The sequence below is a fragment of the Corvus hawaiiensis genome, chromosome Z (genome assembly GCF_020740725.1).
Source record: "Corvus hawaiiensis isolate bCorHaw1 chromosome Z, bCorHaw1.pri.cur, whole genome shotgun sequence".
Lineage (NCBI taxonomy): Eukaryota > Metazoa > Chordata > Aves > Passeriformes > Corvidae > Corvus > Corvus hawaiiensis.
The window spans coordinates 31,984,084-32,004,846 of NC_063255.1; the positions used below are offsets into that span (position 1 = coordinate 31,984,084).

Below are 20,763 nucleotides of genomic sequence, written 5' to 3' on the forward strand. Positions count from 1 at the left end.
ATTCCAACCTTAAACGTAAAAGGAAAAAAAAAATACATGCAAAAGAAAAGTCAATCTTTCTGAGTACACTGTTAAGAATATAGAATATGGCAGAAGATAAACCCCCTGGTTTTTCAGCTGGTCCTGGGAGATCAGAGGGGCTGGGTGCTTCAGGCGCTGGACGCCCAGCGTCACCACGGTTCAGGGACATCTATCCCATTGTTTCCCAGAGCAGCGTTCCCCTGCCTCCCAGGGCCACCGGGCGGCTCCCGCCCCTCTGAGGGCGAGGGGAAGCGCCGCCCCCGCCGCCGCTGAGCGCAGCGGGGCCATGTCGGCTCCGCGAGTTGCGGCGCCGGAGCGCGGCCTGGGGCTGGGGCCGGAGCCGGGCAGCAGCACGCAGACATCGCACCGGCTGCTGGCCTACAGTGACGCGCTGCTCTCCATCATCGCTACCGTGATGGTGAGCGCCCGGCGGCGGGAGGGAGAGAGGGAGGGAGAAGCCTGGGGCAGCCGCGACTGGTCCTGGGTTTCCGGGTAGCGCCCGTGCCTGTCCGGCCCGCCCCGCGGGGCCGCGACCGCCCGTGCCGCCCGGCCCCGCTGTCGCGACATGTCGGCGACTGTCTCGGGGCGGTGTCGGCAGTGCCGGCCGGGCCGGGCCGGGCCGGGCCGGGCCACGGCTCAAGACCGGCTGTGACTTGCAGAGCGTAGCTCCTGGCTACGCGATCCGCGGGCACCTGAGGGTTGTGTGGTTTTAGGGAAGTGCTCAACAAGGAAAAGAACGTCATGTGCTAATAAACATTTTGTTATTTCAGATTTTGCCGGTGGCTCACACAAAAATACATCCTGACCAGGTATCACGTGGCTTTTGTTGTTTCTTGAGTCCTCGCAAGTAGATGTGACAGCCTCGTTCAGCACGCCTGCTTCATTTCAAGTAACAGGCTTTAAAAAGCAGAAACCATTAAGGAACATTAAACCTAACAGAAATTTTGCATAGGGCAAGGAACTGGTGAACTTTGAGTGTAAAACTTGAAGATGAATATTTGTGTTATCTGCACATGTTTTGACATAAAGCCGGAATGAGCTATATGTTATGGACCATAGATTATATGTAGTTACTTTTCTATGAAGAATGAATTGCCCATCTGACCAAAACATCTTTCAGAAAGCATCTGGTCTTCTTAGTAATAAACCATCACTTAGTGAAGCCACTTCTATACCACAATATGAATGCTAGTTTTAAAGTTAGGTTCATAATAAATGTAATTTGAATGAGCAGAGATTGAAAAAGAAGACTGTAGGAAATAAATTAATACTGAAAATACCCAGGAATTTTAGGAAACATTAATAATTTGAGAATGTTTACAGATGGGTTTTTTTAATCATTATTTGTTTTTCTACTCTCAAACAGACCTAAGTCTTAATTTAAGGAGCTCAGATAAGATCTGTAACACAGCAAATATACTACATGAGTCTGTTTAAGCCATTCTGGTGGTAAAATGTGCAAAATTCAGTGAGGTTAAGCCCTCTCCTTTCTCCTTGTTAACAATCATTACACAAAAACCTGTGTGTGGCTTCTAGTGCAGAAGTCAGTGCTGTGAAAGTAAAAGGGGCGTGTTGTGTCCAGTTCTCTGAAACGCATTATTAAAGTAACGGTGATGAGAGATGAATCACAAGGTGAACAGAGCATTGGGAAGCCCTTTTACAGATTGAAGAGATGTGTTGGCATATCACATGCCATATTTCAGCCTACTTAACAAGTTCCTAATAAACTGGTTTCTCTGCAATGTACTAAAGAGATTGTTGAATGGGAACTGCATTCTTGGGAGACATTTTCAAAAAATAGATTACATTACTGTACATCTCTTTTGCAGATGTTGGTAATGATTTTGTAATATAACATTTAAATTTTGTTTCCTTGGGTGTCACTTTCTGTTTCAGAAATTAGGTGAAAGTGTTCAGCAACTTCTTCTAGCAAAAATTGCAGTCTACTTGATGACCTTTTTAATAGTCACAGTGGCATGGGCAGCTCATGTAAGGTAGGATCACAGTGTTTAAATCTAAAGTTAAAAGTTAGAAAGTGCAGGAGATAACCATGTCTCTGATACATTTCTGTCTTGCTGCCAGACTTGTGAAATGTCTTTTGTTGAATAATATTAGAAAATCATTGTAAAGAAATGTTACTCTTACCAGTGAATAGTTACTCTTACACCACTGCCATGGTGATACAGAGAAACACAAGAATTATATAGCTTTTAGAGTTACTTTTCATTTTACTTCAAAGTCTAGATGGAAGTAGACTTCTAATTATGCTGAAAAAACAGGAATTTGTAACTTACATACTCCACAACAAAGGAACTGATATAGTACCAGCTGGGCAAAACTCATCTCTCTGTCCTCAGAAGTACTTGTCACAAAATCAATTGTAATGTTGCAGATTCTGAATTTTATAGAGCTGTGGACATCCCCACCTGCCGTGTCTTGGTGGTTAAAAAGAAATTGGCATGTAGGCATCATACTGGAACCAGGGCAGTTTTTGTTTGAATTTTGAAATTTACAATATTTTGAAGATACTCTGCTGTTCAAATAGAAACAAGGTTCTTGATAACTGCTTCATGAGTGACTTGATTGTATCTCACTTTTCATATTTTTCTAAGAAATTACTTTTGTATTTGAGCTACATGAGTTTTGGTAGCACCTGGAGCACTTGTATTAATTCCGGAGCAAAGGAAATTGGGTTCCCCTACACTATGAGAAATGTACAATTCATATGTAGTGTTGTAAAATATATTTTGTGAGTTGGCTTGTTCATAATAACCTTACCTTGCCTTGCCTTGCCAGGTTGTTTCAGGTGATAGAGCATATAGATGATGTCCTGGCTCTTCTAAATCTGGTAAGTCATGTCAGACAGGCTGGATGTTTAACCTAGCAGATACAGGTCACTTTTTCTTAAGTGTGTCTGTGAATATCCAAAAGTTTCTACTTTAAATAGCGTAACTCTGTCATATTTCCAAGTCAGGAAAATACAAAGATCTTTAGTTCCAATCAGTTATGACTGATTCATAAGTAGCTTGCGTTTAACTTAAAAATGTTTTACTGTAAGCCAATAGAAGCTCTGCAGCAGGTTAGTCTGAAGTTCATCTGAGGGAACTGAGTATTTTGCTATGTTGTTTAAAACTCTGTTCTCTGAAAGTATGCAACCACACAGTTAATTTAATTTTGTTACTCATGGAGCACTGTTGGAGCTCCATGAGATAACATTAGAGGAAATTCTTCTAAAAGAATATCCTAAGACATCTAATTCTTACCTAATGTAGCTTTCAAAGCAATGCATTTCTTTACGCTTTTGTTTGGTTGGTTGGGTTTTTTTAATTTTGCTTTTTTAGATATGAAGTCTTTGGGATCACATATTAATGTTCTTGACAAATCAGAAACACCTATTTAGAAGGTGTGGTACATTTAGCATTGCTACTTTAGAGAGAAGTCTCTTAAAAACCATAGCAAAACTTTTACCTGGGGTATTGGTAAAAAACTGCAATGTTTTCTAAAATAAGCATGTACAATTCGGATAGAGAACATGGAAGATGTGTACAAAACTAGCCATTTGTTTTAGTCAAAACTCAGTAACTTCAGAAATGTGGGTGGTTTTCATTATGCAGCGCAAGCATTTGATCTCTTTGTAAAATACAAAGCAAGCAATACCCTCATTGAAGATGTGTCCAGAAAATATATAGTGTTTCAATATGCTTTTTTTCTATTTTAGGCTTGTATGATGATCATAACCTTCTTGCCATATACAGTAAGTAATTTTCTAAAATCTGTCATATGTTTAAATTAAAGTGTTTGTTTCTTTATTTATTTGGAAAGACTTTACCAAAGTATTCAGAAACCCAGGAAAATGTTGTTATAGTGTAAACCCTGAATCCATTATCATAGTCAAGTGTTTCTTCTTTAAAATTCATTAACCTATTTTATAACCTTCAAATATTGCATGTTTTAGACCTGGCAGAAAATGGGCAGAAAATTTGTTCCATTTTCCATGACTGGAACAAAAATTACAGTCATGGGAAGTCACAGTATCATAGAATCATAGAACAGTTTGGATTGGGAGGGGCCATTAAAGGTCATGTAGTCCAACCCCTGCAAAGATCAGGAACATCTTCAACTAGATGAGGTTGCTCAAAGCCCCATCCAACCTCACCTTGTCTGTCTCCAGGGACTGGGCAACCTGTGCCAATGTTTCACCACCCTCATGGTAAAAAAATTCCCATGATTTCTTTTAAAAAAGCAACCAAGTTATCTGATGAGAATTTTGGCAAGATAAATAAAACTGTGTTTCAAACTCCTCCGTATATGGCAGGACATTTTCCTTTTGTAATTTAGACCAAGTTTGTGGTATCACTTCTGACTTGCTCCGCAAGGTTGATTCTGGCAGCTGATAGTTCATGTTTAAAATCTGCACAATTTTTGGTCAGATGACCTCAAAGGAATATTTGCTGAATATATATTAACTGAATGCTACATTAACAGAACAAAACAGTTGCTTAAAATGCATCTTGACTGTTGTATGTGTAAGACAGGCACCTGTTTCTCTATGGATATATATGTCCTACATTTAGTCTGCAAAAAATAAGGCTGTGGTCAGTAAAATGATCTTTAGCAGCAAGAGAACATACTTTTCATTTTGTCTTGAAGCTGAAATAAGTTTTGGAAAGCTGTCAATGTTACTTTACTACTACACTCTGCTTTTCTTTTTTTTTTTATCCTCCCCTAAAGAAGCTGCAGAAATTAATACAACAGGGAGCCATGGAGATAGACAAAATAAAAGATTCAAAAAGGTATCCTAATATCAAGAATTTTCACAGCTATGACATGTTGACCAAAGCCAGTTAAACTTTACGCTCGGGTACAAGCCAGTCTGTAATTACTATGGAGGCACAGTGCCAGAGTGGTTAAGGTTTAGCACTATCAATGTCAGAGCAAAACCCTCTCTCCAGATGCTTTTGGTTGGGATATTAGTTGGTAGAAATTGCATTTAATGGAATTATGGTGAAATACAAATTATTACTTAGATATATGAGTTTCACTATTGAATGAAGAGTGCTTCTGTTTGTTTACTGCTATTCCTACATCACTTCTTAATTAAATATTTGATCTTGTTGCATTTTTTTCCAGTTTTCCTTAATGGCCTCCTTTCCAGGGGTACCTTTTGGCATCTTCCTGTTCAGTGTCTGTGCTGTTGTCATTGGCCTTATACAGGTATTGGAGCTATCCATTTACATTTTCACTTTTAAATAGACTTTCTTGTGTAGAACTGAAATTAAGTTTCTTAGTGAGGGGCATAAATTGCTAAATGTGTTGTTTGTATAGCATTCTTCTTCAATGTTGTGCCCGTTATGATAATACAGTGCCGGTATGTAAGATGAAAGTTCAGTCATGTGAAGCTGTTTCATGCTGATCTCAAAGTTCACAGAATTGCTTTCCCACTCGTTGTAGAAATGCCGTGGGGAAAGAACAATTGAGTTTTCCTGCAGAGGTATTTCTGAGCTGTGCAGCAGTGGGTGAGGGAACACAGACTTTCAGCCTCAAGTCCAGCAGCACTCTTCCTCCTGGTGCAGTGCTTTGTCACTTTCAGTTCCTTATTACAGCGATTTTCATTCCTCTTCATCAAGGATCAAAGGTCATGACAGGCTCTGCAGAGGAGATTAAAGTCTTGACATGCAGCATGTTGTCAAATCTCAGAGTTTCTAGGACCAGCCTTTGATATGGAAGTGAAGAATAAGTTTGGAAGTGTTTTGGAATTTGTTGATTTATAGTTCTATGTCTTATATTTGAAATGCTGCATATACTTATATGTAATAATTTCAGTAATGCTCTTTTCCTTGCAGGCTGTGATAGTAGCATATGGATTCTATCACCCATACTTACTGAATCAACAGATACAGGAGTCTGAAAATCAGGATTTCTATAAACGTCATATCTTAAAGATTATTCTAAGAGGACCAGTTTTATGCTTTTTAGCAGCCATCTTTTCTTTTTTCTTTATTCCTTTGGTAAGTTCTCCCAGTTAACTGAAAACTTTGATGCAGCAGTTTGTATTAGTTGTCTTTAGGACTGTGTATGAAAATAATGATGTCTGCATTACTTATGCAGACTTTCTCAGTTGCTCGTTCTGTGGTGTTGTAATCATGACTGCTATTTTGCATTGAATGTTTTTAATCACATGTATCAACCTGTAACTTGATCCATGAATTTGTATCATTTAAAAATAATATTCTGCTACAATATTACTTGCTATGCCTGCTTTTTTCGTTTTAGTAAAGTCTTCTCAATTCTACCTTAGTATCTTACGCATCAGAAGTAGTTGAGATAATATGGAAAGTGCACGAAATAAACACCACATTGCACAAACTGAAGAGAAGTGAATGCAATTGCTGCACTAACTCAGGGTGTAAGAGCAAATAGAGTAAGGAGACCGGTTAGACAGCCTGCATCTCAAAACAAGTAGTTTTGGCTACGGCCTGCTTTTACACAGCCTTTTTCTCTTCCATCTTTAATTAAGGTCAATGAGGTGCTCCTCCTTATTAATAGCTTTAAGTCTTTTTTGGAACCCCTATTTGGAACTGAAAGCTAGTTTTTTGAATGTATCCTGAGCTTCCATTCCTCATATTCTTTAGGAAAAGATGGATTTAACTGAATTTTGAGGAAGATTCCACAGGAATTAGCAGTATTTAAAAAAATCCCCAAATTTGTGAGAAATCAGGTTGCTGTTGATGAAAGGAGCATTTAGGAGTCCAAAGGTGAAAAAATCTAGTTTTATCTGAAAGTATGTTTTCTTCTTCCTCACTCTGTTCACTGTAATTTGGTTGTTTGTTTTAATATTAACAACAGTGAAATTAGTCTCCAAGTTGCTCCTGTGTGTGCTTAGACCTGTACAAAGCCTGTGAACCACTTAGGACCCACCAATGTGTTTTTGTGACACAAACAGTAGATTCTTAGGATATCATTAATTGGAAGGACCCATAAGGATCATTTGGGATAATTCTTTAGCTTCTAAAGCAGTTATTCCTACACTTTTTGTTAGCAGAATTGTTTTGTAATGTTTGTTTTAGCTTTCTTTATTACTGGTACTAAATTAGATAGGAAAAAGCAGTGCTTGGTTCCACATGCAGTATTCAGGAGGTGCATGTGCATTTCAGCTGAGCCGTTTTTTCTTTTTGAAAGTCATGATTTGTTTTTCTCAATGTCACTAGATGTAAGATTGACAGTTATTTTCATACTAAAGTTGGAAGGTAATTTGTATTTTGATAACTATATTTAAACTGTTCATCTTCTTCTCCAACAGTCTTACGTACTTCTTGGACTCGTAATTGTTTTTCCGCATCTCACTCGATTAATTACATGGTGTAAAACCAAAGTTCTTGGTGAGTAACAAAACTCCTAGGCATATGTTCAGATTAGGTTGTCAACATGTTATGCATACAGCCCAGAATGAAGTAATTTTAGTTCGGCTTTCATTTTCAGTCTCAGAACATAATGATTTTAGGGTTTGTTGATGTGCTTCTAAACAGTGTCTCCCTTGCTCCATGGTTTTCCATCATTATGATGTGATTTGTGCAAGGCACAACACATTTAAAGATCATTTCCCTGTGCGAAACCTTCCTGGTTTGTCCTGATAATGCAAGTGCATGCAGACACACAGAGCTATATGGATGATGGCTGCAGGCCATCTATCCCTTTTCCCTCCTCAAGAGAGAGCATGGAGATGGAAGAACATAAGGAAGCAAGCTCTGTGCCGTTATCACTTCTCTGCAATGCTGAATAGTCACACATTTTCAAACCAGCAAGCGCTGCAGCTGTAAATCAAACTTCGTCACAATAGTTAACTGTTCAGGGTATTACATCTCAGTAATCTAACTGAGGGTATTACATCTCAGTAATCTAACTGCTGTGGTCTAAAGAGGTGCCTTAACACGTCTTAAGTTAGCCTAAATCCATGCTTCCTTCCCTCACGTGCTTTCTGCCCTCCTTGTGTCAGGACTAACAATTGCACAACCATACCAACAACCTGAACTGCGCTTAAATCCTGCTGAGAAAGAGGTTGCCTTTGCCAAAATAAAAGGAGAAGGGGATATCATGTAACCTACTTGGCCAAAAGGTGCAGTGTCCCTCTGAGAGGGACCACAAAACCACTGAACAGATAATGTCTTTGGAACTGACACTCCTGAGCTGGGTCAGAAGAATAACACCTTTGTGTTTCTGGTGCTGCTGTTCAGATTAGTACAAGTCTGTCTGTCTACAGTGCAAACGGGAGCATACTCTTGACTCCCTCATGTGGTAGCAATAGTAGGGAGGCAGAAATGCTCTGAAAGGATGAAGCCAGAGAGTTCTCAGAGCCTGAGAATAAGCACATACAAATATTGAGTGTGCTTATTGCAATGGGGCCACTGTGGTTTGTGGTCATGTCATGTCTGTACCTCTCACCCTGTCAGATGGCTGATTTACTGCTTTATTTAGTTTCTTGTCGTTACACCTGCTTTGCGTTCCTGTGGAACCTTAACCTTTTTCTTTGTCCAGTCTATACACACGAAGCAGTGTATTTTGGCTAGCTAGGCAGTTCTGAGTTCAGTCTTAAGAGATGTATTTGACATTTACTATAAAAGCTACACCTTTTGACAAAAGGCTTGTGTTATTTTAAATCAGGTCATTTGATATCCCAGTTCAGCCTCACACTCAAGACAGGTTTTTTTCTGCCATGTAGTGTAAGTTCTCTGAGCTGGCATAGAGGCCCTACAGCTGTTAGGGCTTTCTGAGGCACAGCATCTGATTTGTTTTGTTCAATTACAGCTTTGAATCATTATTCACGTGGTGATAATGGTTTGCCATATGGTTTAAAGGACAGGGATTTTTTTTTGTTCCTGAAGCACTTTCCTTGAAAGAAACATAAACTTCAGGAAGAGGCACATAGGCCAAAAAAGTGGAGTGACTGACATTTGTTGATGACAGGCATCCTTTTTTCTAAAGAAAATATTTGGCAATGGGGAAAAAGGGTGGGTCACAGTAGGTTGTTGAACTACCTTGTTTTATACTTCTTCTCATTATTAAGCCTCTGGATTTGTTACCAGGTCAGAGAAGTGAAGAGGAGGAACATCATAGCATGGAAACCTTCAGTTTTTACCTCAGTGAGCCTCTGAGTAAGGAACGGGTAGAAGCATTCAGTGATGGAGTCTATGCCATTGTAGCAACCCTGCTCATTTTGGATATATGGTAAGGCTTTGTGCTGATTTTTACACTTTGTCTTGTTAAATATAGTAACTTTTGTCTGTATGTAATATTTGAGGAAATAAAATTAATCAAACATTGTCTTTAACTTCTAAAATCTGCAGTGGTTACTTTAAAGTATGATTTTCTGGAACGACACAGAGCACAAACCAAAGATGCTTCTAACACTCACGTTACAGCAGTAATGATCATCAGTGTGTGTAATACATGTTGGGATCTAGAGTCTTGAAGAACAAAACTTTTTAGCTTAGTTTTCAGATGAAAGGCTTTTATCAATAAAAGCTGTTTAGTCACTGTGATAATTAACCCAAAGGAATGCCAACTTACATTCAGATTTCCTTTTCTATAGAATTTCTTTGCAGAGGTGTTATTTAAAATACTAAGTTATAAATTAGAAAACTATGGAGTGGATGCTTGTTGTTCACTACTTCCTCAAAGTAAAGCAGTTCAGTGTTCCTCCAGTAATTTTTCTCTCCACAGTGAAGACAATGTTCCTGATCCCAGAGAAGTTGAGGAGAAGTTCCACAGCAGTCTTCTTGAAGCTTTAAGTGAATATGGGCCAAACTACCTTGCTTACTTTGGCTCATTTGTCACAATTGGTCTCCTGTGGTTTGTCCATCACTCACTTTTCCTTTATGTAACAAAAGCTACCCGATTAATGGGACTGCTTAACATACTTTCATTGGCTTTCATTGGTGGGCTTCCACTAGCTTACCAGCTGACCAGTGAATTCGCAGAAAAGTCTCATAATGAAATAGAAGCCATTCAGGTCAGCTGCGTTATCACTTTCTTTGCCAGCATATTTCAGTTTGCCATATGGACTACAGCCCTTCTCAATGAAGAGGAAACTTTGCATGCCTTTGCAAGATATGGTGGCAAGGAGCATGCCTTCATGTTTGCCAAGCTGGCTCTCTACCCTTGCGTAAGCCTTGGGGCCTTCTTTCTAACTTGCTTGTTAAGTGAATTTAGCACAGCAATTTTCCATCTTATGCAGATTGTAATACCATTTGCTTTTCTTGCCTTGCGCATCTTTGTTAGAATTTCTTTAACTGCCATAAAGTCTGTGATGTCTCTCTCCAGACGGAAGGTTGTATTGTTAGAAGAAGAGGAGGCATGTTTGTCTCCAAATGAAACACTGTCCTAAATTTCCGCACAGTGCATGTGAAGTTACAAGAGCAACTTCATTTCCTCTGACTCGCATTATATTCATGTGTGGATTATATTGATGTAAACCAAAGCCTGTATTGGCCATAACTGGGGCATATTTATGTTTTAGCTCAAGACCCTTTTGTCCAAAATCTGCTATTGAAAATATTGGGTAAACAGGGGATACAAAGAAAAGCATGTTCCCTCTCGTTTAGGGTTACCCTATAGGAAAAAATGCTGCTTGACATGTAACCGCAGTGATGATTGATTAAGAAGTGCACAGATGCCCAGCAAAATGGCAGCCAAACACAGACATAGAAGCTACTTGTGCTTCTATGCAAGAGAATGTGAGGCATGGAAGACATGGAGACTGCTGGATTTCTGGATGGCGCATCATAGTAGAACATATGCGCATACAAGTTGCTGGTTTCCTTTTCTTTGTTTTTTCTTAATTTTTTTTCAATCGTTGCACTGTCTGTTCTGCATAGTTACAAAAAGGGGATAGCAGCTGGAAATCTACCTGTGTTTGAGTGGTTCTGTGTGTGAGTTTAGATGGGAGTTGCAATTGTGATAGCAGTCTTCCAAGCTACCTGAACACAAGTTCTTTTAGCATATCTATTCTAAAAAACGATATATGTAACAAATGAGGATTCACGTGGCTTTGCATTCAAGTTTCAACTAGCTTTGATAATTTCTGAGGGAAAAGAGCTCTGTGACTAGAGGTGAGGTTTTTTTCTGTTCTGCAGCAGCTGCTCATCTGAAATGTTTGAATTTCTAAGGCTTTTTGTGTCTGTCAATGTAACATCCTTCTGTTATTCAGAAGGCATGGTGTCATATTCAGGCAGAGTATGAGACTGCCATGTGTAAGAGTTCCACATCAGGTAAGGGAGTTCAGCTTTCTCCTGAGTTGTGCATAACTAAGGGATCCCACAGATTTCTGAGTCTCAGAAAGCCAGCAGAAGAAACTAACCCCGTAGAAGTTCCTGTCCATGATACGTTGAAGTTGGTTTTTTACACTTACCTGCAGCTGGATAAGTTTTGTGCTTATCAAGTCATCTAACCTCTGGCTGTCCTAGAAGCCATTATATTTCCTTCTGGCGGAGCAGTTAATTTGTATCTTGAATTGTCTTAGTGCCTGATAACTTTAATGCCATAATTAAAGGCATTTGGGGGATTTTGTTGTTCATCATAAAAAAAAAAAAATACTGTGGCAAAGTATGCCTGAAGAACGTATAGGTGAAAACAAATTCAAATATCTTGTTTCAGTTGACATCAGTCTTGAAAGCACTTGTGCTTTTGTTTTGAAGCACCTTGATACCGATATCTAATTGTGACTATTACATACTTCTTGTGAAGAGTATGTTCAGCTATTCAAGGGGATTTATACCTAGTTGTGGTTAAATGACTTGTGTTGTGTATAACGTTTTTTTCTGATACTTAATAAAAGCACTTTTGGTTCTGTATGGTTTTGTTTCTAATGTGCAGCAGGCACACAGTAAGTAGTGAATATGTGTATTTGTAATAAATTGCAATCAGCGGAAAAACAAAACTTTTAAGTCATTTATTTCTTCTCTGTAGGTGAACCCTAAGTCCGATGTCTGTAATTAAAATTGTTAGATGGGTGTTTTCCTTCAAAATCAGCAAGGTCCCTTCCAACCTCAGCAGTTTTGTGATTTTTTTATAAAACACCAAAATGCTTTTAATGTGATGTAAAGAAATGTTGATTCTACTTCTTTTGGTATCTGAAGAAAATGAAACCCAAAATCTGAATCTGACCAAGGAGTTTCATTTCAGTGTTCACAAGGATGCTTTGTATAAAGCAGCGCATAAATACTACAAGGCACTGTATTGGCTCAATAATGCATTTTTCCTTTTTGATTTTTGTTTTGGTTTGGGGTTTTTTGTTGGGTTTTTTTGTTGTTGTTGTTGTTTACCTTACTTATAAATAAGTAATTTATTCTCAGAACCTAAACCTGAGGACAAACCATTCGAGACTTTGTATAAACAGAGCTCATCCGGCATAATTTTAAAGTTCTTGAGAAACAAACTGCATTAATTTGAATTGTGTCATTCTCAAGTTAGAAAGATCATTCCTAAATGTAACTGTAACTAGCTGTTCTTTATAGAATTACTAATGACCACAGGATTTTGTATCTATGAAAATTAAAGTGAAATACAATGATTATTACAATCCCAGAATCACAGAATGGATGTCGTTGGAAGGGGCCTCTGAAAACCATGTAGTCCAACCCTCCAGTTTAAAGTAGGATTGGCTAGACTGGTTGCAGAGGTGTGTGTCCAGTCCGACTGAGCATCTGCACAGAGACACCATAACCACTCAGTAGTTTATAGCATGATGGAATCAAGGTTGGAAGAGACCTTTAAAATCATCCAGTCCAACCATCCACCCAGCACTGCCACTGTAACCTCTAACCCACTAACCCACCTCACCTGCACCAGATCCGCGTGCCTCTTGAACACCTCCAGGGATGGGGACTCCACCACCTCCCTGGCCAACCTATGCCAATACCTGACCACTCTGACAGTGAAAATTTTTTCCAGTGTCTGTTTTCAAAGGGCTCAACCCGTTCTAATGTTCAATTACCCTTATGAGGGGGGAGAAAAAAGGAAGAAGTGGGGTTTTTTCTTCCATTTAAAAGGAATTTCCTGCATTTCAGTCTGTGTCTGTTTATCATTGATAAACATCGATGAGGTCCCCTCGATCCTTCTCACAGGCTGCACAGTCGCAGCTCCCTCAGCCCCTCCTTGCGGCAGAGCCGCTGCGGTGCCTCCGCCGCCGGAGCTCTTTGAGCGCTGGACTCGCCCGCACTCGGGAAGCAGAGGACAGCGCAGGCATTCGGCTTCCCGGTCACGGCTGCTCCCCGCCCCTTCCTGCCGCCGCGCTCAGTTCCGGCCGCCGCCGCCGCCGCCAGGATGATCCCTCCGGTGCAGGTCTCCCCGCTCATCAAGGTGAGGGCGGTGCGCGGATCACCCGGACTGTCCCGCGTGTCCCGGGGCGCGGGGAGGGCTGGCGGGGCCGGCGGCCTCGGCGGGCCGGGGCGGGGGGCGGCGGGGGCCGGCGGGGGCCGGCTGTGCCTGTGGGCTGAGTGAAGGGCGCGTCCTTGTCTCTGCTTCCCGCAGTTCACCCGGTACTCGGCGCTTCTCGTGGGGATGATCTACGGCAAGAAGAGATACGGTGAGTGTGGCGTCCCGGGCGGCCGCTCCCCGTTCCCCCGCGCCCGCCGCGCAAGGGCACCTTGAAATGGTCCGGCCGCCATTTGCCTCCCCCGGCCCGGCCGCGGCCCTGCCAGGACGGACCTGCTGGTGTGAAGCCACAGATCCGTGTGAAATGTGCCTTTGTGCCAGCAGAACTGGCTTTTCCTCCTTTTTGGGCGAGCCTGCAGGCGCGGAGCTTTCCATCGGGGGTTCGGGAAGTTGTGTTTTAAAGGGATTGTGTTGATGGCAGACTACCTGAAGCCGATTGCTGAAGAAGAGAGAAGAATAGAGGCGGAGGAGAAAAAGAAACGTGAAGAACTGGAGCGGATTGCAAAAGAGCTTGCAGAAGGTAGTTCCTCGGTGTAGGTTATTCATCCCACGCTGCCTTGCAGGTGTTTGGCTGCAGGACTGCCTGTTCCACCGCAGTGCTCTTAGGAGTAATTGAGGCCTGTGGCTAATCCCTGGAGGCAGTGGTTAGGGCCGTGTGAGGAGTAAATAGTGCTGCTGTTTAATGATGCTTGCATTTTGAAAAGGTCATCAGAGCAAGAGTTAACGTTTTTGCGACAGTCAGGACTTGTTAAATGGCTGAATTTCCACTGCAAAAAGAAACTGCCAAGAGCTGCTGGTTATTCTGTGAGGAATAACTGAATCCATGTATTAACTGTAGCACGATGTCCCTTATTCATCTGGATGTATGAGCCCTTTTCTCCATGCAGTGTAGAAACCTCAAAAATATGACTGTCTAGGCTATAAGCCATAGGGAACTGCATGTAATTGCAACTTGAGGCTTTTAAGTGGTGTATTGTTAGAGGTCAGCTTCATTTTTTGTATCTCTCACATTAAGAGGGTGTCCTGTAGGGCATTACTTGGCGATTAATACTGCTGCTTTTGTTTTCATTCCTTTCCATCTGTTGTATTCTTGCTGCAGCATTGTTTCCCTTGTCTTTGGGATTATTTCTTGTGTTCCCTGTACAGTTCTAACAGAACTCTGCTGCTGTACAGAGGAATGTGTTCTCTGGTTTTGTTTCACCTAGGGTTTTTAGGTAGAGTTAAACCTAAGAAGAATTTTAAGAAAATTGAATAATAAGCTGTTCTTGGTGCAGATACACACTCAGTAACTCTTCCCATGGGAAGGAGTGACATTTGCATCGTCCTAAACAAAACTAGTGTTGAACAAAACATTAAAATTAAATTAACTACACACACAGAAAATCAAACATGATGTGTATCACTCATTAGAGATAAAGCTGTTTTGCCATCTTAAACATATGATCTCCATTGGTCATGGACTAAATAAATGGATCTTTTAGATGTCCTCTAGTTAGATGAAACTTCCTGTGTTTTTGGAGGTAGAGGCTGTGCTGTAATGTTGCCAGGGCACTTAGAAAGGAAATTTTCTTTATTATTTCTTTAGAGTGCTTAATCTGTTTTAAAGTGGCAGTGTGACAGGTCTGTTGTTCCCAACAATGGTTTTGGTGTGCTTTTTTCAGAAAAGCTGTTCTTAAACTCTCACTATGTGGAGAGCAGTTGCTGAAGATTGTTCCTTAAAGATGAACATACCTGCAGTGATAGCTTTTTCTGGGCTTATTTGACTTGTCAGTTCTGAAAACTCCTTTTACTAGGGAGTAAACTTAAAAGTTTGCCTTTATCCCAAAGCTATGAATTACAATTCTGTTGAATAAACAAAGTGAGAATTATAAATACTAGCTAGAAAAAAAATACATAAAGATAATCTTTGGTTCCACTAGTGCTTTGCATATTTTAGTTCTTCATGGGAGTGGCTAATATTCCTAACCATGTTTTTGTTTCCTTCCCTTTTAGCAAGTGAAGATTCCATACTGAAATAAAAACAGATTTCATCTGAATTTCGCACATGGAAATACATGGCTAGGCTCTGAGCTGACCTGTGGTTTCTGAACTCTGTGTGATATTCTATCAATAAAGTGTTTACTACACTTCAGTTGGTATTTTTTGAGTGAATTGCACAGAACAGCAGCAGAAATGCTTACAGAATGTGACAGGAGCCATTTGTCACAATCTTGTATTCCCCCAGCAGTAGCCAGTCACAACGCCCATTACCCACAGGTAGTGATTGTGATCAGAAAATACATACAATTTGATATATATGGGCAGATGGGGGAGGCTGGTGAGGCATTGACTGCCTGAATGTGTTACTTTAATGACTTGGCTGGGGAGTTTCATAGAATCAGAATGTTAAGGGTTGGAAGGGACCTTCAGGAGCATCTAATTTCAACATCCTCCTGCCATGGCCACACCTCCCACTAGATCAGGTTGCTCAAGACCTTATCCAACCTGGCTTTGATCAGTGCCAGGGTTGGGGCATCCGCAGCCTCCCTGGGCAACCTGTTCCAGTGTCTCATCACCTTCGCAGGAAAGAATTTCTTCCCAATATTTAATGCAAATTTCTCTTCTTTCAGTTTGTACCCATTACTCCTTGCCCTATCACTACACTTACTGACAGAGTCCCTCTCCAGCTTCCCTGTAGGACCCTTCAGATACTGCAAGGTTGCTAGGGGGTCTCCACACAGTCTTCTCCAGGCTGAGCAGACCCAGCTTCCTCAGTTTGTCTGCATAGCGAAGGTGCTCCAGTCCTCTTACCAACATTGTGCCCTCCTCTGGACTTGCTCCAACAGTTCCGTGTCCTTATGCTGGGACCCCAGAGCTGGATGCAGTGTTCCAGGGGCGGCCTCACCAGAGCAGAGCAGAGGGGCAGAATCCCCTCCCGTGCCCTGCTGCCCACGCTGCTTTGGATGCAGCCCAGGATCCCATTGCCTTTCTGGGCTGTGAGTGCACCTGGCTGGGTCTTGCTGGGTTTTTCATCCACCACCACCCCCAAGTCCTTCTCCTCAGGGCTGCTGTCAATCACTTGTCCACCCAGCCTGTAGCTGTGTCAGGTGTTGCCACAACCCAGGTGCAGGACCTTGCACTTGGCCTTGCTGAACTTCATGGGGTTTGCACAGCCCCACCTCTCCAGCCTGTCCAGGTCCCTGTGGATGACATCCCTTCCCTCCAGCGTGTCGACTGCCCCACGCAGCTTGGTGTTGGTGGCAAACTTGCTGAGGGTGCCCTCAATCCCACTGTCCATGACGCTGACCAAAGTGTTGAACAGTATCAGCCCCAGTACTGTCCCTTGAGAGTCAGTGACCATCTGTCACTGGTCTGCATGTTGATCACAATTCTGCCTTTCTGACATCTTTTTTTCAGCTTTGCTATCACAGTGGATTATTGCTCAATTCTTGCATGTGACAGGGCAGTCAGATTTGATTCTGGCTTGTCAAACTGTGCTGTGATCTGAGGAATTGGTGCTGACCCAATAGTCAGATATTCTGAACACTACAGATGGACAGATGTTGTTCCTCAAACTAAGTACAGCCAAATGGTAGTCTGTCTCTTTTATAGGGAGTGACCATTTATGCATCCTGATTATGCAGGAGAGGTCTGCTGCACTTTCCATACTGTCTTCAAATACTGGCTCCAGGCAAGAAAGCTGTCCTGGTAATACCTCTTAGATTGGGAAGAATTCCTATGTGGGCTGGGAAAGGTACCATGTATCTCTTTACAGCCATCCCATGGGGACCAAATTAGTTCTCTGCCACCCCATTTTGGCCAGAAAGTAGATGATTATCGGGTTCAAGTCAAAAAAAGGCCAAGAAAAGGAAGGAAGCAAAGAAAAAATTTCTTTCCTGTCAAAGGGTATGAGAGGGAAGACCCCTCATGTTTGTTCCATATTCTGGAAAACACTACATTCACGTTTTCTTCTGCTGGAACTACATTTGTGTGACTCCTGAGTACTCTGCTGCTTCTTGAGACAGAGTTGAATAGTTTTCTACTGAATCTACTGGAAGTTTTTTCTAATCCTATAGTTTTGTGGAAGGAGTAGAGGAAGAGGTACAGAGAAAAAAGATCTTCCTCTTGCAAGTTTTATGATAGATGATGCAAACTACACTCAGCCCAGACAACAATAAAATCTTGGATCTAGTAGTCTCTGGGCTTTCATGGAGATTTCCTTATACAGGATCTGGAGATGCTGATAGGACAGAGCCCCTTTACTGAGCAGCAAGACATGCAACCCATCTGCCTGAAGGGTGGAGCCGAGATCCATACCCACACTGTAGTGCTCAATACTATCTCTTTGTTTGAAGAACTGATTGAAGGTTGAGTTGTTCCTGTCCTGCCTGCCTGGGAGGAGAGGAGCACTTCCCAGCCTTAGCCTGAGTCAGACTGTGGCTGACTGGGAAAAGACAGTAAGCATTTTGCTCAAATTCACAAGAGGTGGCTGAGGACCACATTCTCCGTTCTCCCTGGAATTTTATCCTTTCCTCTCTGCTAGAACTGCCATCCTCACAGCTCTGCCAGCAGCAGAGGCCTTGTACATGCTCCCACATGTCTGACCGTGCCAGGTCAGGTATGTCCACTCACAACCCAGCAGCAGTCTAGGCTCCAGCAGAAGGAATGGCTGAAGGGCATACACATGCTCTTTTTCAGTAGCAAAGAGGTCCTGTCTTGTGTCAGCTTGTCCTACCCCTTCCACCAAGGACATCAGATGATGGCCAAGATGCAGGACTAAAAGTCCCTTCACAGTTTCTCACTCAAGCAAGCCTCTTCTCCTGCATGGAGGGAAGATATACACTTCACCCCTGAGCATCTCTCTGAGAAACCTCTCCTGCCAGTCTCACAGAGATTTTAATTTTCCTACCCCCTAACAGCCACCTTCATAAACAAGAATGGAGGTCTGTATGCATTACCTGCTTCAGTGAGGCACTTACAAAACAGATCCCCTCTTGTCTCCCACTGGACTTGAGAGCTGCATCAAGCCAGAGGTGAAAACAGTTAACTGGAGGGTAGGCAAATATGACATAAGCAGATTTAAATTATCTACAGCCCTCAACAGACTTTTCCCAAAATTGTGTTGCAATGACATACATTTTTTTCAGACCTGGTGTTATGACCTGCCTTTGAGGTAGGCTAACTGAGGTTCTTGTTAATAGATCCCTTGGGTAGATTAGAGTGAAACAACACTGAATGACTGGTATGTATATGAGGCAGGTTTATTTTAAAACAATTTGGTTGCAGTGGAAAAGGACTTATGTAGCTGTTTTGGTTCTTTTCTATTAAAAATATATATAAAAATATCCCAAGGGAAATACATAAGGAAAAGAAAGAAGCAGAAGGAAAGGACAAGCGTAGATAGTGGAGAGGAAGGATCCAGTGACAAGACTCGATCATTTCAATTTTGGTGTCCATGGTCATCACTCTGATGGTTGCAGTTTTGATCCATTGTGGGTGGAGGCCCACACAACAAAGAGTTTGATGAGTTGTTATGTGTTCAAGCCTATGTGGGAACAGCCTGATACTGCCCCTGGAGAAGGGTTTTACACTGTCTGATGCAACACTGTGGAAATGAGTCAGGGTGGTTCTTCAGGGGTCTTTGATGGCTTATGTTGCCTTCTAATGGCACAAGAGCTGTTTGGCCCTGCTTCTTGTGACTGCATAGTTTTGCCAGTTGTGCCTTATCAGAAAAGAGGAATAACCTCAGGCCTATGTGTGAACACCCCCATATCTCCGCTGGAGGGGGAGTTTTACATTGTTAGATGTGGTTGTGCCTCACCAAAAGGAAGGAGATTGGCATGATAAAAAGCATTACCCTACCTCTGCAGGATCTGCTTCTTATCTGCCTTTTTCACTATCTGATGTGAAAACACTTTGTTTAAGACATCAGTCCCAGGTAATCATGGCAAGTGGCACAACCAGCCCACCCAAGCAAAATTCGGTCCATCACGCCTGGGAAAACAGTGGACAAATCTGTCTCTTGGCCCTTTCTTTATCCATGTCTAATATATCCAGGCAGTCAGCTCCCAGTTGCAAAGGGAGACCACTGCAGGAGGAACTATGCCAAGTTTCATCTGCATCTAACTGGCCAATACCTCCAGTGAGAAACATTCACAACCCCCCTGGAAAGGGTCCACCCTTGAGAAACAGCCTCCTGCACTGGTACTCCACTCTGAGTGTCCATGGACACCCCTCTGCATGCATGCATTCATGGTCCCCTTTGGAAATACCTGGCAGCATGGCCACCCTGAGGCTTTGAGGACAAGCTGTGCTCCCAAGTGCATGTGGGCAGACAGGGCACAGCCACCCACAGCTCACAGGGTGTGCTGGGCAGGCACCCCATGCTCCTTGTGTGAGCAGCCCTGCTGGAGCACCCTGCAGTGCTCTGAGTGCTTCACATTGGGCGCAGGGAGCAGGAGGGTTAGCCTCCAGGTTTTATTTCCCAGAAAACATTTGAGAACAGGAGGAGCTTTTCTCAGCATTTAAGTGTACAGTGTCTTGTGGTGATCTTCAAAAGCCCACTGCTTACCGCTCCACTGTGCAATAAACTTGTGGCATTTTTTCCACTTAAAAACGGAAGAACAAACTTATTTGACTTCTTCTGCTGTATGATAAAAGCTTTCCACATGGTCCTCTGCTCTTGTGAGACCCCACCTGGAGTACTGTGAGCAGTTCCAGTGCCCCCAACATAATAAGGACATGGAACTGTAGGAGCAAGTCCAGAGGAGGTGACGATCTTGATAAGAGAACTGGAGCACCTCCCCTAGACAGGCTGAGAAAGCTGGGGCTGTTCAGCCTGGAGAAGAGAAGGCTGTTGGAGACCCCCTAGCAACCTTGCAGTATCTTAAGGGTCCTACAGGGAAGCTGGAGAGGGACTCTTCGTCAGGAACTGTAGTGACAGGGCAAGGAGTAATGGGTACAAACTGAAAGAAGAGAAATTTGCGTTAAATATTGGGAAGAAATTCTTTCCTACGAAGGTGATGAGACACTGGAACAGGTTGCCCAGGGAGGCTGCGGATGCCCCAACCCTGATCAAAGCCAGGCTGGATAAGGTCTTGAGCAACCTGATCTATTGAGAGGTGTCCTTGCCCATGGCAGTGAGGTTGCCACTAGATGACCTTGAAGGTCCCTTCCAACCCTTAACATGCTAAGATTCTTAATGAAACTGGGACATACAGCATGGAGTCACTACCTGTGGCATGTTAGCTTTCATGCAAGTGGACAAGTTTCTGTGTTTTCCCAAAAGATAAGTTGCCTCTCGCAGAATTGCTGCATAGTGATTGAAGATTACAG

At 42.4% G+C, this 20,763-nt stretch overlaps 2 protein-coding genes across 2 annotated transcripts; both read left to right on the top strand.

The window, feature by feature from the left end:
- Positions 1-277: 277 nt before the first annotated feature.
- TMEM175 (transmembrane protein 175) lies at positions 278-11,942 on the top strand. Its single transcript, XM_048291716.1, has 10 exons — positions 278-439; positions 792-830; positions 1,918-2,015; positions 2,818-2,869; positions 3,740-3,775; positions 5,152-5,235; positions 5,865-6,029; positions 7,322-7,400; positions 9,102-9,243; positions 9,739-11,942. Exons 1-10 carry the CDS (start codon positions 308-310, stop codon positions 10,400-10,402), a joined length of 1,491 nt encoding a protein of 496 aa, XP_048147673.1. The 5' UTR covers positions 278-307; the 3' UTR covers positions 10,403-11,942.
- A 1,253-nt stretch (positions 11,943-13,195) lies between these two features.
- ATP5ME (ATP synthase membrane subunit e) lies at positions 13,196-15,580 on the top strand. The gene is made up of 4 exons (XM_048291717.1): positions 13,196-13,374; positions 13,546-13,600; positions 13,871-13,969; positions 15,442-15,580. Exons 1-4 carry the CDS (start codon positions 13,339-13,341, stop codon positions 15,465-15,467), a joined length of 216 nt encoding a protein of 71 aa, XP_048147674.1. The 5' UTR covers positions 13,196-13,338; the 3' UTR covers positions 15,468-15,580.
- The last annotated feature ends 5,183 nt before the right edge of the window (positions 15,581-20,763 follow it).